At 32.0% G+C, this 16,788-nt stretch overlaps 1 protein-coding gene across 6 annotated transcripts in view; it reads right to left on the reverse strand.

The window, feature by feature from the left end:
- Positions 1 to 16,788, reverse strand: part of LOC110999555 (kalirin) — a 77,561-nt gene that overhangs the window by 31,183 nt on the left and 29,590 nt on the right. For all 6 annotated transcript variants that reach the window (XM_022268685.2, XM_022268667.2, XM_022268675.2 and 3 more), the window contains exons 26-30: positions 14,742 to 15,002; positions 14,287 to 14,448; positions 12,735 to 12,811; positions 11,705 to 11,789; positions 2,890 to 3,136 (exon numbers count right to left, since the gene is read on the reverse strand). In XM_022268685.2, the coding sequence (XP_022124377.2) occupies positions 2,890 to 3,136; positions 11,705 to 11,789; positions 12,735 to 12,811; positions 14,287 to 14,448; positions 14,742 to 15,002 (832 nt within the window). The remainder of the gene's footprint in view (positions 1 to 2,889; positions 3,137 to 11,704; positions 11,790 to 12,734; positions 12,812 to 14,286; positions 14,449 to 14,741; positions 15,003 to 16,788) is intronic.

Below are 16,788 nucleotides of genomic sequence, written 5' to 3' on the forward strand. Positions count from 1 at the left end.
TTAGAGCGCACGAGCAGAGGATAAACGGATTTTTAGCACTCTATGCTTTATCCTTTATGCTTACTGCTTTTAACAGTACTAGACTTCATACATACATATAAGCTTTGTAAACACTATATACTAATAAACTCCTTTTCTCATAGTCTAGATAATCTCCCTAGAACCAACTCTCAGATATTAATCAAATCTCCAGAAATGGTTCCATATACAAATGAAGTCATCAACGGAGTAATAGATTAATCTACGTCTTGTATATTACAGTAACTATCTCAGTATCAAACAAATTGTTTCACAATTTAGTTTCCAAATTAAAATTATTTATCTTAACATGCCTATTTCTTTGAAACATAAGTACTATCAAAACGTCTTCTATAACGCTTATAAATTGCAAGCTTGTTTAAGTTTATTTCTGTAAAAAAGTGGGAAATCGGACTAGATGATCACCTGATGTTAAGTGACACCGTCGCCCATGGTCAGTTACATTGCCGCCATCGTTATTATGATATATTATATTACTATTTTTAAACATTATAACAAATATATTAAGAATCCACTAGCTAAACGGTGTAGAAGCTTATGTATAAATTAAGGTAAAGACCAATAAATTAATTAATTTAATTAAAATTAATAAATAACGCTGCAATTCAACATTAAATGCCCGATTAGCTAGCAACTGAAGGAATCAATCCAAAGAACCGTATGTTTATAAAAGACGCTTTTAATGTATCACGAATGTATTAAAATACTAATAAAAATATTTGGTAAGTGAGTGGTAAATCTGTGACAATCAACAACTTTGAATAATTCCTACACATATACTAATAAAGTAATATCAAAATGTTGTATTACATAAAAAGTATAAGAAACTTCCAAAAGGGAGTTTCTAAGTCATTCACTTAAAACAACAATTTCTTATTAATTCAGTTCAGCATATCGTTTATATGAAATTTTAGTGGAAAATACAAGCAGTAGTAAGCATAGAAAATGCTCTAAGGAAAAACCCCTTCCCTATAGACACTGTTAATCTTTGAAATGGTGAGCTCTTTATGAAATACCCCGTATTGATTCGAAAATATTTCCACACGCATGCTATGACAGCCATGGAAGTAATATCGGTGGAATTCCGTATTCCGCCTAGATGAAAATCGCATAGAATCGTTCGAATATTAGAAAACTATCAAATGAAATTTTTTACTTTCTAGCTGGAAGTATTTACAAAAATAAAACGTTAGTTATTTATATAAGCGGTTAGAAATATTCAATACGTACCTAAAAAAATACTTCCCAACACTTTCTTGTCTAAAATATATTTAAGTTATTACAATTAAATGTATAACGTAACTGAGCGCAAACCTTCCGCGACTTTTCATCTAAAACTACAAACACATACTACGCAATTTAAATAGAAACAAAGGAAAGTCTAAATATCGATAAGCCTTAATGGCATCATTTACTTTGCACATTAATGAATCACCATTTTAGCGATACTTAGGGCACACGAATAGGGCTTATGTAGATCGACATAATGCTATTGACAGCCCCCTACTGAGATTGGCTAGGAGTTGATTACGTTGCATAGCCTGGTTCATTTGCATATACGTTTATTTCAGATAACTGTAAAAGCTTCAAGCTTGACATCCCTATATTGGGATATTGATTGGATCCGCGAAGAGGCAATATATATCTACAATAATAATTCGTTAATATTAATTTTAAAGTGAATTTTCATATATTTTCTTACAGGAAAACATAATTAAATATTTCAGTCAGTACAAAGCATTTCTTCGAGGCTATTCGCCAGTCTCGTACTAGATAGACTACCGTGAGCGCGGTATCTATACGCGTCATCAGACTAAGATACAAAAAAATAATGAACACATTTGAGTTTAACTAATAGGAGATTACAACTTGTTTGTAGCGCCTAGCAAGCCTTAAAAGTAAAGCCTTCGGTTCCATAAGTAACATCAACCATCGACAACTAAAAAAATATACATATTACATACGTCAATTGGAAACCTGCAAAACATTAAAATATCCAGTTCCATTATCAAAACTAATTTTAGTACGTTCGAATGCCCAGGCAACATTCCAAATTACGTCTTAATTGTGGTTTTTAAACCCAGTTAAAACAATACAAATTCTAAGAGTCATTAATCAAATTGCAATAAACATTCAATTAAAAAACCTATTAAGAACTAATGGTTTCGCAATCGTAAGAGTTTGGTTTGGCTTTGACTGGATTTAAGTTCGACGTTCGTATATCAAACAGGTGGTTATAGAATTTTAATGTCAGTAAAGTCTGGACATTTTAGTTATTTCATTAATGTTGTAAAAAAGAAAATGCAACGATTTGTGGACCTACGAGTTCACAATTGACGTGCAAGTGCCACGACGTAAAAATAGTGGCAGTGAGTTTTTGCCCAGGTTTTCTCGTCTGATCTACATCAATTATTATTTGACAAGTGGTAGTAATTTCTGATTTCTAATCATTTTATTTCTACTGACGTTCATTAGTAGGCATTATCTTACCAATGATTAAAAATTGAGATAATCTAATAAGTCAGTCTCTTATGTATGAGAAATTTCACCGCAGCCGACCTGAAACCTGTATGTCGGAGACCAAAGATCCTAATAGCGCCTCTGAAATTTCTTTGTCAATTATGTCTGGGTTTCTTAGGTGAAACGACTAAAGCGAACCCTAAGGATACTCTAGAGACCCGAGATAACCATCGCTTATAAGTGGGATTCGCGTAAAAGTCTGATTTTCTGTTACATAAAATAGTTAACTATGTGGTAGCGGGAAAACTGCACTACGTCGTTGCTGAGTTCTCTTTTTTACTAATATCAGATTTTCGCTGTTATTGATAACTGTGAAATTCAGCAACTTACCGATGGCTTCATCTCCAGTACCCAAAGGTTGTCTCGAGGGAGATGTTTTTTGATGTGGTTGCGGCTTCAGAACTAGGGCTGGCACGGCGCCCTCTTGTGGAGGGTCTCCATGAATCCTCACGACCCACCATTCTGGTCTTGTCTGCCATGCCTCCAGCACTTCTACCTGCTGGCCCTTAGATACTGTCAGCTCGCCGGCACCTCCAGATGTGTGATCGGCGACAACCCATGTCATCTCCGGACCGGCCTGTTGATAAAACCCTTATTAGATTTTCTGAATATAACACATATTCAACATTATTGAACATAGTAAATTAATGAAACCTAATAATTAAAAACAGAAAAGAGTACATATTTAATTGTTGCAGTTAGACAAATCAGTTTTTTGTAGATTATCGTAACAGATACGAATGCGGACACATACATAATATAGACAGATAGTATATCTGTCGGCAATTACAAAAGGAAACTTCAACGGGTTGTAATAAAACCTTGTATAATATAGAAACATATAGGTTATGAATAAAATCCAAAGAAAAGAATCAGATCAGTCTGTCTTTAGCTTAGTTTGTTTTAATATTTTATAAAATAGATACAAGTTTTAAGAATACACGGAATAATTTAAAATTACCTTGTAAAGATATTTCAGTGTTAAAATTATAAATTTCAATGTTTATCTTAAAAAAAATAAGGTGGTATCTTAAAATCTTACATAGCACATATTTACATATATTAGTATATATCGAGCATTACTCAAATATCAATAATAAATCACAAACAGTATTCATGCCTATTCATTTTGTATGCAAGACTTAAGCAGCTACGCAGCATGATCTATCATGCAGAATACCTTTTATTAAATTAAATGGTTCACGTTACTTGGTTCAAATCCAAATAGAATTATATGATCTTTGTCTCTTCAAAATACTAGTTGGTATCAAGAGAATCTACGAAATTTTTCCCAGTATTTCTCGGAAGAACTTACATGCCACTAATCCAAAGAGACGTTTAAAGTATTTTTAAATAAAGTTTACTTGTAGATTATAGACATAAATATTCAAAAGTGACAATGACATGAATCCAACCGAATTGCCCATCGCTATTTTGCTAATGTCTGAACCAATATTTATCCAAGAAACTCGTATGGAAAAAGTACGACATATTTATGGGTTATAGCGACAAATTCCGCGAGATTTGCGTTCTAACGTTTTTACATGGCGAGGTTTTACCTAAATGAATTAAGATATTTTAATTGATTGAAAAAAAGTATAGTACACAGGATAACAATTTTTGTATATGGTATTCGTTAAAAGATAAAGATAACCCGAGCAGGCTTAGAGGTTAATTGTGCGACTGTCAAACCTAAGGTCGTAACTTCTAGCTGTGCACCAAGGGATTCCTCTTGTTTATGAGCGCAAAAACACTTGCTAATACGATAACGAAAAAGTAAAGGCATACTAGCATTTCTTAGCACAAAAATCAAAAGGAAAACCGTTCTGGAGAATTGCAAAATATTTTAATAATATTCATTTAGTGAATGAATTTATTTTCAAGTACTGTTTAAATATAACATTATGCAACGTTTCAGTCGCAAATCTTCAGTCTTCCGGAAACATGAAACTAGATAGCGTGTTCTTTCTTTAGAAAAAACATTCACAAGTTTCTTAAGTTTTGCATATTATTAAATGTCAAGTTACAGAGATCTAAAGATGCTTAATTTACATTTTAAATATTCTGACACAAAGATTTATTCAGATTAACTAGCGAAAATTAAAAAAAAAATATTTAACCATTTAACATTGAATGGAGCACCAAGAAACTAAAACTTTCTTGCTTTCTAAGACAAAGTAGTATATACATAAAATGAGTGGCATCTAGAAGTTGAAAATAGCTCTATTTTAATTGACGATTATTTGTTTTATTAATTCATGTATCTCAATTACCAATCAATATGCTGATAATTTTATTTTCTTTAATCGCAGAAGAAGGGAAAAACTATAATAGTTCTATAATCGTCCCTTCATCTATAATTAAATTATAAGGAGGAAATATTTGTATGTAGGTATATTTGTAACGAATGGGCTTAAAAGTACTGGACCGATTTTAAAAATTCTTTCACCATTCGAATCCAATTAGCTCATTAATGTAGTAATAGGCTAACTTCAACACTACAATAATGTTACCCGAAGTGATAAAAAATGCCTATAAAATATCTTTCATCACATGCTCTGAAAAACAAACTAAAACTATTGATGACTGAACACATCAATATGTTTAAAAAATAAATGTCCACCCGTGCGAAGCCGGGACGTGGCCGCTTGTAATTCATAAACTTAACGATTTGATAAGTGTTGACAACTATTCACGACGCTCGAATGCTAACTTCATCAAAGAGCTTAATTGATATTTAGCACTAAATGTAGTATCAATTAATTTAAAAAAATAATTGCTACTCAAACTAGGTGCCTCAGTCAAAGAACCGCTTTTAATTACCCACTAGCACACCTTTCAATCTCAAAAACTTAAAAAGTATATAATGTAGAAATTGCTCATGAAAACCTAAAAACCACCATCACGAATATACTAAAAAATCTATTATATATTATACGGTCAAGAGCAGGGATCGATGTCAACATTACAGGCTGTTGATAACCAAATCTACTAATACAAGATAACAACCGCGATAAGGTAACATACTAACAGATATATTCTATTGCTTCTATGAACACTTATTGAAAATTATGTTTACAATTAGTGTTACAAAATTTACTTTAAATTTTCGCAAGCAATTGCTTTGAATGCTGTATAACCTAAGAGTCAATTCTCTTTGAGTCTTTTACCAAGAGACTATAGCTGTTATCTCGAGCAAGCAGTTCAAGCCTTTTTATTTCAGATTTGACTGTATAAAGCCGACAGCCATGACCGCGTCGCATGACTGATTCAGAATATAAATGGTTTGTTAACATAAATATAACATTAGTACCTAACACGGATTACAAAGCTTTAAATAAAAAATAAAATAAGTCTCTAATTATCACGTTTATATTCAATACAATTTAATATTGCATCTATTACCTATATATCTGTTTCTCTGACTACCAAACATAGCAGAAAGTAGATAAATATATTATATAGTACCTGGATGACCGGTATTTTTTTTATAAATTGTGTTTTTTGGAAATTATATTTAAGTACGAATTACATACTAATAAAATGATGAAATATGAATAATATTTCTCGATCTTACCGACAGAATAATAAAAAAAACATTATATTATATGATAGTTATTTTTTCTTCTAAAAAAAAAGTTAAGTTTATGTTTAAGTTGATAAAACACGAAGAAAATGATATTTTCTAGAAATGATTCCTAGCGAGGTCGATTTATCGCCCCCGAAACTTCTAAATTCTAAATTTCATTAAAATCATTGAAGCCGATTCCGAGATTCCAATTATATATATATACAAGAATTGCTCGTTTAAAGATATAAGATTAATAATATTTTATAAATATTGTGTGCAACCAATAAGTTGTATAAAATCAATTCCGCGAGATGGATCGCTGAACGTACTATAATTATCTAACTGATCCTCGGCCACTCGCGAACCTTGAACAGATATTTCCATCACTAACATTCGAAAGCGTCAGTTGCTCGCTCTACATCTTTACTTGTGATTGATGACAAAAATAGCGATCGCATACCAATACATTGTTTCCATGCACGGACGGATTTCAATAAGTAAATTAAAATAATGTTCTAAATAAAAAAAAGCTTCGAATCTTTTTTGGGAAGTTACGTATATCCAACTTGGATAGTTATGGAATAAATGTGAGTGAAGTCCACTACAAAGCCGATAAAACACTTAAGAAAATAAACTTCATAAATTATTTAAATATAGGAGGATATTAATACACTGGTTGTATTAGGTAAATAACTAGCGAGATTAACTTTGTCATATTATTAATAATAAAGCATTATTATTTTCCTTGTCAATCCCGATTCCTGTATGCATAACGAACGCAAAGTGCAAATAAATACTCTATAATTCATGACATATTTTCTAATAATATATAGTCATCAGGGTGAATAATTAAAAACTTTTTAATAAACAAAAAAGATCAGGAGAACAGAACTAAGAAGTCTAAGTTTGTGACGTCATATTCCCAGTGTCAAAACCCCGGTTGGGGGTATGTTTTTGTAATCACCTGCCGGCGGCTGCCCTTAAGGAGACGAGCATGGAACGAGCTCGGCGTGTCTATGGTGTGCTGCCGCGTCAGAGACGCATGCGGCGAAGTGACGGAACTCTGCCGGAACCATGGCAGAGAAATTTTTCGCCGGCTCTTGTTCTGTTTTGTGAGCGGCGTAGGCGAGGGGTGAGGCGGGGTGGCAGTCATCGCGCGGGCGCGGCGGCGGGGTGCGGTCGCGGCCGCCTCGTCCGGTGCGGCGCGCGGCGCTCGTACCACTGCCGGCCTCACTCACTCGCCTCAACACTCGCACACTACGCAGCCTCCGTATCGAGCTATCTTAGCTGATTTACTCCAAACACTTCCTCATCGAAGGACGCGCGTAGTCCAATGACAACTTCCGAAACACGTAACCAATATAAGTTGAACAACATTAACGCAAACGATATATATGAAATTACTTCATTGTGTAAGCGAAATATATTTCCATAATTCAGAAATTCTCAAATTAGTAAAGCAATAATACCTCTCCCAATTATTATACTACATTCGATACGGTTAAAATTAGCGCTTAGGTATAACCTAACTTTCAGCTAACTAAACCAATTTAGTGTTCCGTGCACTAAAAGCTCAATTAGAACTTTGGTCTGTAAGGATGTTAAAATCAAACGTATTTCAACCTTAATTAAGATATTATTCAGTAATTTATTTAATATATACGAGAGATACACGGGTAATTAAGAATCTATACATATACATTGTTTTTTTTAAAGGAAACTAATAACACTACGGTTCCATAGAGTTTAAGAGACGATGATAAAACATACGCTAAAATATTAAGATAATCAAGTGGAACCATTCAAATTATTTTTGATAAACTTTGACTATGTTTATTCATGTATGAGAGTATCAATCAAAGCTTGGCCGTGAGTCGAGGCGTAAAAACATATAATAAATGTATAGCTCTGCTACATCTAGTCATTCATTTTCAACTCTCGTTAGTTTAACGACATCTCCAATTGCCGGGACTTTCTTAAGTTTCCTTTGATAGTGACTTAACTGGTAAGTCCTGAGGAACATACGAGATTCGCATTTTGTTATTTATTCTTAACATACCGTCGGTTCGGTTGTATACAACAGTTGACTTAGCTATCGGCTCTTTATTCCTTCATTTAAATTTATTACACGCCAGAAATTGTAAATAAATTGTCGGCACCTTTTTAAATATAAATGAAAAGACATAGAGACTTGTTAACAAACTAATTACAAGTAATTACAGTTATTAACAAGTTGCATAACTCTTCATTTCTCACTACCATGCAGTTTCTAATAAATATTCGATAAAATGTTCAGAGAAGATGTAGTTACAACTTTACAAAGTGATAAAAGAGATGTTATTTTTAACTTTTCATTTTTGCCATTTAAAATTCATGTGAAAGTATATTGAGGAAAATATTAAAGATATATTATTTCAATTGCAGGCCAATTACATGATTCGCTTAGAATTACTAATGTATTGATTGTATTTTTCTACCACTATTATGCGATAAGAACCTAAGAAATTATTTTTTTAGTGCCTATTAGTTTAGGGGACAGTACCACATTGCTGCACAAACAATCTATTGTAAAAACCCGAAGGACTTTGCAACATGAATTTAAAAAATTTAAGAACCTGTATATATCTATTAGCAAGAGTGGTAGAAAAAGTACAAACTCAATTAAAAGGGAATGAAAATGAAGCGAATCACGTAATTCTATATTAACCTATCATTATAACTAATCAGATATATTGCATTCGACGCATTCAATTTTCTCTAATCTAGTTTTTTAATTTCTTAAGTGAAACAAAAAAATACTCCACGTAGCAACCATGTAATTTATAAAGCTTAACGTTGAACACAAGGATTCATTTATAAAATGATTAGAAGCTTTGAAATGCAATATGAATTAATATTTGAAAGGTACCCGCTACTCTAATTAATTGAATGTTCCATTTTATAATTTTTGTCGTATCTTTTTAAAGCTATATATATACGAGTATCATGAGACCTTTTCAATTTTTTTTGATTTCCGTTTATTTCATTAGCTACTCTTTATGAGTATCAGTCTTTTGTTTTTTAAAACTAGAGTTTGGTTCCAAGCGGAATAATTACTTTCGCAATACGCTTTTAAATTTAAGGCAGATAGATTCATGCCGTAAATAAAAGGCGGACGTACTTTAACGAAATTATGACTTTTAATATCATTCCACTGCACCTTACCATTAGTCTAAGGCCCAGTGCTACGGGAGATATTCTAAACTAAAATCAGTAAATGCAAGTTTGCTAGTCACTTATTTAAAAAAAAACATCTCCTTGGTACACAAAGGAAGAGATATTCATTTGACAAACAGCCCTTCTCAGAGTAGTTCATTAAATGTTAAAATTTTCTCAAGTTAACATTAAAAACGTCGGAGTATCAATAATGATTAAATAAGTGTTTGTAAACCTAGTTAAAATTATTTACCTAACATTAACGACTGAGAACACAAGACATATTATATAAAATAAAATGTTACAAACGTTCTAACATGGAAAAGAATAAATTGATAAGCTGGTCTTGAGATAGAGTAAAGTTGGAGATGGTTTACATACAGAAGAACGACTTTTCATTCGACATTCAGGCTTCAGCAAATCTAACATTTAATTGATGTTAAATGGTGACATCTGGAGCTAGATTTTATTATTTTATATGCATTGACACTAGAAATCATCAAGGTATAAATCTTTACAAAAAATGAGAACGCAAAAATTGAAAATTTTGTACACAAAACGCTTTAAGATAAATAAAATTAGTCCAATAAAAGACCATTCAAATCGTGTTAATTGACTTACCAAAATAACATTTCCATTCACTCTTTTTATACTGAAGTATATAACAATCTTTTCTAAAGAATAAAACTCTACATTTGTTATTTAAAAGGTGGAGGTGGATACTGTGTTAATAAATTGAATCTTGGTAAAAGAAAAATGAGTTTGCAAAGTCTACGGGAATTATATAACACGTATTCTCTCCACACATAGGAAATTATCTTTAAAAAATTTTTGATTCTGTAATTTTTTTATAAGGCGGTCTAAAAGAATTCAGCCGGAAACTTTGTTATAAGCGGTATGCTCTACTAAACGATGTCGCCGTAAACGGTTTCGACTGTATTAATACACTGTATTTACACAGACTACATATAAAACTCCTTGATCCCGATGCCCCGTCGCCAACTCAATGACACGGGTCAAGCTATTCTTACAAAATTTCTTAGAATAGATTTCTCTTTCTAGAATTCATAACCCATATAATTTATTTCCTGAATAATCAATAATTTGTGTCTAAAATTAAAGTGCGAATAATGCTCTTAATAATTAAATACCTTCTCAGAAAAAAAATTTTGTTCGCCATTGCATTGATTGTATGATAGACAATTATTTTTAATTTTCATTATTCTTTTAACCTATCTATCACGTGACCCTAGATAAAATTGTTTTAAAAATCCACCCCGTGAACGGGCGATTTACATACTTATTTCGTATGCAAAGCAATGAGAGAAAGGAATTTCCACCCGGTCGTTTTCTCTGAATACCTGGTTCAAGGAAAGATAATTATCCTTCGAACAAAACATTTTGTTCTACATTTATTTTTTTATCATCCTCTTCTATAAACATTAAATAATCAGATATATTCATATGTATTTTATGAAACTATTTTATGTTTTAAGACTAAAGAAATTCTATTAAAATCGTAGCTAACTTGTGCCTTTTAGACACTATAATAATCCGACTTGCAATTTAATTTGCAAACAAACACACGCCTTTTTGCCGATACGATACCGATACCAACGCTTTTTGAATTAAAATATAAACATTAACAATCTTTGAATAGGATTGATGGTTTAGTTATTAAAATTCAGAATTAACCGTAATAATTAAATTAAAATAAAATAACTGTTAAAAATTAAAACTAACATAAGATTTTTGTAATTCTGTATTTGATTTAATTTGATATCGACAAAATACTGCGCGCAATAGTTAAAAGCCAACTAAAGTGTCTAGCGAAGTGGAATAGCGGTGACAAGGCGGGTGAGAGGGGCAATTTTAGCCCGTGTCTCGTTTGCAACGCACTAGATCAAACAAGATGCGCGTTTACAATAACTTTCTGAAGCGCAAATTATTTTATTTTATAAATTTGAAAAGTATCGTTGTATCGGCAATTAAAATATCGCCGATACCGATATATAAAATCTTTGGGGCAAACCCAATGAATCGCCGATGTATCGGTGTCGATATCCGATGCATCCCTAGTTTTAATACTTTTAGCCTTTTAAGATTTTTAGCTCATCCACAAATTAACGTCATTTCAATAAGAAAACTTGCATAAACGAATATATATCTCAACAATCTATATTTTGCCGTATAAAGAGATAGCCGCATAAGGCGAATTTTATAATATATGTATTAAGACAGATGACGTATCTATCGTCATTTATCAGTAAGATGAGAAATGTGATCACAATATATATAAACTTTTCCCCTTTTGGATAATCGATGTAATATGGAATTAGAGGGATTCTTGCAAGATCTAAATTTCATAAGAGCTCTTACCTTATCTGAGTCGGTGGTATTTCCACTGCCGAAGGAAGCTAGTGAATTGCGGTCGAGATTCTCGGTGTCCGTGTCATCGAAGTCCCTGTTGAAATCACTCATTAGAACCGGTATTTCTTCTATTCATGTATATCAAAAAAATAATTAAAGAAATAATTAATTATTATTAGGTGATTTTTTGGATTGTTAATTATCTATTGTGTGCTGATTGACGATTTATTTAATTTGTAATATTGAGAGTTTGTTAGTCTGTGGGAAAAGACGAGACTTTGGTTTGTTATTTATGATTAATTAAATTGAAATAATTGTAGTCTCAAGCATCTCAAAATTAAATAAAATGTCTGTTTACGGTCTGACCTTTGATGTTTATAACTAAAATCTAGAGTATTTGAAACAGCGAGAATGCAAAGTTATACTGAACTTCGCAAACTAATATTGGCTAACTAACATTTCACAGACTCAAATATTAAATCGTTCAGGTATTTTAATAACCTCATCAAACTTAAAATTACTGACCAACATGCAACACGTAATTATAACGTGGATGTAAAATTTTGCGTGCTCAGACTTTCCAAAAGCGTTACATTTATTAAATTCGCTATAAAATAACACTACGACAAAGTATTAAACGCTGTTTCTTGTACAATAAATACGTCTTAATAATACGTCTACGTTTTAATAATATCCATACATTGGCTGCAGACATTCACTTCACTCAAGACATATCAAAATTCTATGATATATTAATCATAAAAATGTGGTAATATTGAAGTAAAATTAAATCAGATATCATGTGTACTTATAATTCATCAGAATTTTTACCAATAAATTCTATTCGGGCGATTCAAATATTAATCGATATCTTTAATGTTTTTCGTTTACACAGGGGAACGAAGGGGAATTTTGAACCTGTCGTTCTTCTACCGTTATGAATATATTTCATGGTTTGCCATGAATATTATAGATTTATCCAAAAAATAATGTGATGTAAGTGTGTCAGTAAAATAATGTGAATAAATTGTATGTTTACCTGCTGGAACGCTGTGAACTTGTAGGTCGTACGCGTGCCGGACTACGTGGCGGCAACGCTTTGTTGAAATATGTTTCCTGCAGAAAAATCATATTTTAGCATTTGGTAGACTCAATCAAAATACCTTTAAAAAATCTGAAGCACATGTTTAGATAAATACGCTTCGATACAGTTTTGTAGAGTATAAGAATTTTATTAAGAAAAATAGGTTACTCGTTGGTTTGCACACTCACACGAGAGTACCAGGGACAGAACATTTTATAATTATTTATAACGAACTTTTTGTTTATGTAACGTTTATGCAACAGTAACATGGAAAATAAATAATATTAACAAATTTAGTAACCATGGTTGTCTTTTTGTTACCAATCTAAGTCAAAGCATTTCAGTTAACATTATCAGCCCCTGAACTAAGTCTAGGGAGACCTGTACATCAGGGTACTCCGCTCTTTTCATCATAATCTTAGGGATGGATGGAGGGTGGTAGTGTAAAATAGTGTAAGTGCATTGTGGAAATTAACATTTTACCTATACCGATTGATACTATTAGGGTACTTGTATAGATAGTGATTCAATTACTGAGTATAACAATCGGATTTTCTTTCTATTTATTTTATGTTCTTATAATAAGTTTGTTTAAAGAAAATTAAATACATCACCTTGTGTTAAAATAATCCTGCCCAAAAAATGAAACATGTCCAACGATGTAATGATTTTTGTATTAAAACCCATGTGAAATGACGAAATTCGAATACTACTATACTTAAGAGTATAATATAAATACAACATTAGCTAAAACACAATCCTTTTCCACAAACCAATTTCCGGGCAATAACGTTAGCAAATGTTGTATCAGATTTTATTTACGCGCAGCAAACAAGCTTCGATTGCTATTATATGTGACGTCAACATGTGAATTTACTTATACTGTTCATAGTCAAATGACCTTTATAAAGAAAACACGCCTCCAAAGTTTTTATTTTTTTTTTATCAAAAAGAGAATATTATTATTACGCAAGTGAACTTATGTGTAAACTTTACTATATATTATTAATAACTTCTGTGGTCAGTACAGTCATAGGACAATAACAAAATGTAAGACTACTTATAAAGCACGTTCCGGCTCAAAAGCTCAAGAGCGTCTGGGTCAATGAAAGGCAAGAACATAAACTGATATAGCCTGATAATAAATAATGAAGGTTTAGTTTCATACTTTAACCTACGGCTGATATATATAACAACAAACAATCTATGCCAGCAGGAGAAGTACTACGTCGGCCTTTTAAGAGTTGCCACGCTCCTCTAAAAGACTAAAATCGTATTGGTTCGTAAATAGCTCGACGTAATTCGCGGCAAGGATATTTCCCAGGGCACGTTAAGAATTCATTAGAAATAAGTGTTTGATTGTGTTGGTTGTGAACCAAGCTGAGAAATTATAAAGATAAAAAAAGAGTCGTTGGTAGTTTTTCATTATTAATACGTACGATGATATTATTTATGAATATTTTAAAAACAAAAAAATACAAAATATATAAATAAATTGTATACTTACTTGTATAACCTCCCGCAGTCTTCTAACCCAAGTCTGCTTGACCTCAAGTGAAGGAGCCTTAAGCATTATACGACAATCGCTGGCCATCGGCTCTCGGCCAGTCCACACCGAGAATTTGCATTCGTCACCTTCAATGTGTTCTGTTACGCCCAGTTCTGACGTCTATAACATTAAAGTAGCTTATATTTGCGAACTGTCGCACCTTAACTAACGCCCTAGTTCTATTGAAAATACGAAACCTGTCAAATGCAGTTAAGTAAATTCTAACCTCTGTTGCAATAAACGGAAGATTAATAAAAATGTTATCTAAAAATAAATAGTTTTATATGTTAGTTCTGAACATAAATGACAAAAAGTAACTGTAAGATTTAAGAAAGTGTAGAGTTTTACTGCACTGTATGTTTATAAAATACCCTTCGTGTTAGTAAATTTTTAGATATAAAAACAAATCTTACCATGAATTTAGTCTTGTAGATATATTTAGCCTTTCCATGGGTATCCTTAACCTCCTTTGCCAGTAGGAGATGCAGGTCGAAGAGGAAGACTCGTCTTTCACGACACTTTTTGATAATCTGACGAAGATCCCATACTTGGAAGGAATCTTGGAGTACAACTTCACCCAAACTATCTGTCGGTACGTCACAACCCTCAAGATTAGAGAGGTGCATCGCATCATTTGCTTTCTTCGGCACTGAGAGCATAACCTCCAATCCGTCCTATCAAAACAAGCACATAATTAAATAATTACTTATATATTATTTAACCCTATATGAGCTACATCTATTGACTATTTAACTAACGATTCCCTCTAGGCTTTACGGCTTGCATAGCCACAGTACATTTAAAATTCATGGAACGACGCTACGATCAAACTTTGTGTTCACCCTTTTGTCTGAGATGGCCCTTGATGGATTCCTTATGGAATTAGGCAAATTTTAATCATACTTGTTTGTATAGTGTATTATCGTCATTATGGAAAACCACCGCAAGACTATACCACAAAGGAAAATACTTTGTAATTGACGTACGCAATGAAGATATGGATTGATCATTAGCAAAAGGGACGGTGACACACTTTTAATTGGGTAGGACGAAAAAAACATTATTTTACGCACGATAAAAATTAAGAAAACTTTTTGCTAATTCTTATGAATTGCTTTAATATCGACAATACATTTTTAGGTACATATTACATTTATAATTATAAAATAATACATACAACATATTGTGGCTGTCCAAGACGATTTTGCCGATGACTATTTAGATATTTTAACATTATAAAACAAACACTATCAACACTGAAACGAACCATTCCATTTGTATTATTATACAAATGAACGTTCTGAATATGCTACAAGTCCCGATGTGCAACTCAACATAAGGAAAATTGTTTCGAACCTATTGTTAATTACAGCGAATTAATTTGTTTAATCTCAAATATTGTTCGACGTATTGTAATGGGGCAAACATCTACTTGATACGACCTAATGGGTTTGACTATACATAACAAAGGTCATTAGTTGATAAAAGAAATACAGTCTTATGTATACAAGTTCAAAGCGTTTCACTGAAGTTGATTTAAAGCGCAGCTTAGCGTTGTTATCGATTCGTTATGCTACCATAAGAGACATTTATGTATGGATTTAATCTAGCGTATAGTGATAACATTGTATTTTTTCCAGTATAGGCTATATACCGCAGAGGTTATACATAATAAATATTACTAGTAAAAGTTATTATTAACTTAAATTATTTACGCACTAGAATTTTATGTGTCAGCGATAAAACTAGGTTCTAAATACAGTATGAATTGTTTGTTAAAGGAAAAAACATGTCTATCGTGAGCCAAGGGGTTTCCTTCACTCAACAATGTCAAACTAACAAATAATGGAATATGATAAAAATACTATAGTGTTTTCATTCAAAAGCATTTATCAACAATATATATATTATTGCAACGACAATAGAATTATAAACACGTTTGTTTCTCTTATAATAATTTTACAAACAATTTACTTGAATTTTAAAAAACACTGTACGTATACAATGTTTGCGAAGAAATTTAGTGTTCTGTGCGCAACGTAAGTCATTACGGCGTTGTTATCTTATCTCAAGTATCGAGGCGAAAGATAAAATTCATGATGAGTGTCTTTGACACTTCTATTGTAGTTCTAGTTGTAAAATTATAAGTTCAATTTACATTTTTACATGGTTGTTTTTTTAATTCGTCCATAACGTTATATTTGATACCTGTAGCTAATTGGAAGCATTTTCCTAAGATTAGCGCATTTAACCAAACTAATTCACCACCTTTATAATATTAGTATTGATTAAAATTTTCGGAAATTTTATTTTATTTTTTAATCATGCTATAAAATATTTCATCTCAAACTTTATATTCGATTTAAAAAATCTAAAGACCATGTTATGTTAATGTTCCTCTATAATAAACACTGGAAGGCAATACCTTAAGTGCATAAGTGTACATTGTGTTACTTAAAT

Source organism: Pieris rapae, chromosome Z (assembly GCF_905147795.1).
Source record: "Pieris rapae chromosome Z, ilPieRapa1.1, whole genome shotgun sequence".
In the NCBI taxonomy this organism is placed as follows: Eukaryota; Metazoa; Arthropoda; class Insecta; order Lepidoptera; family Pieridae; genus Pieris; species Pieris rapae.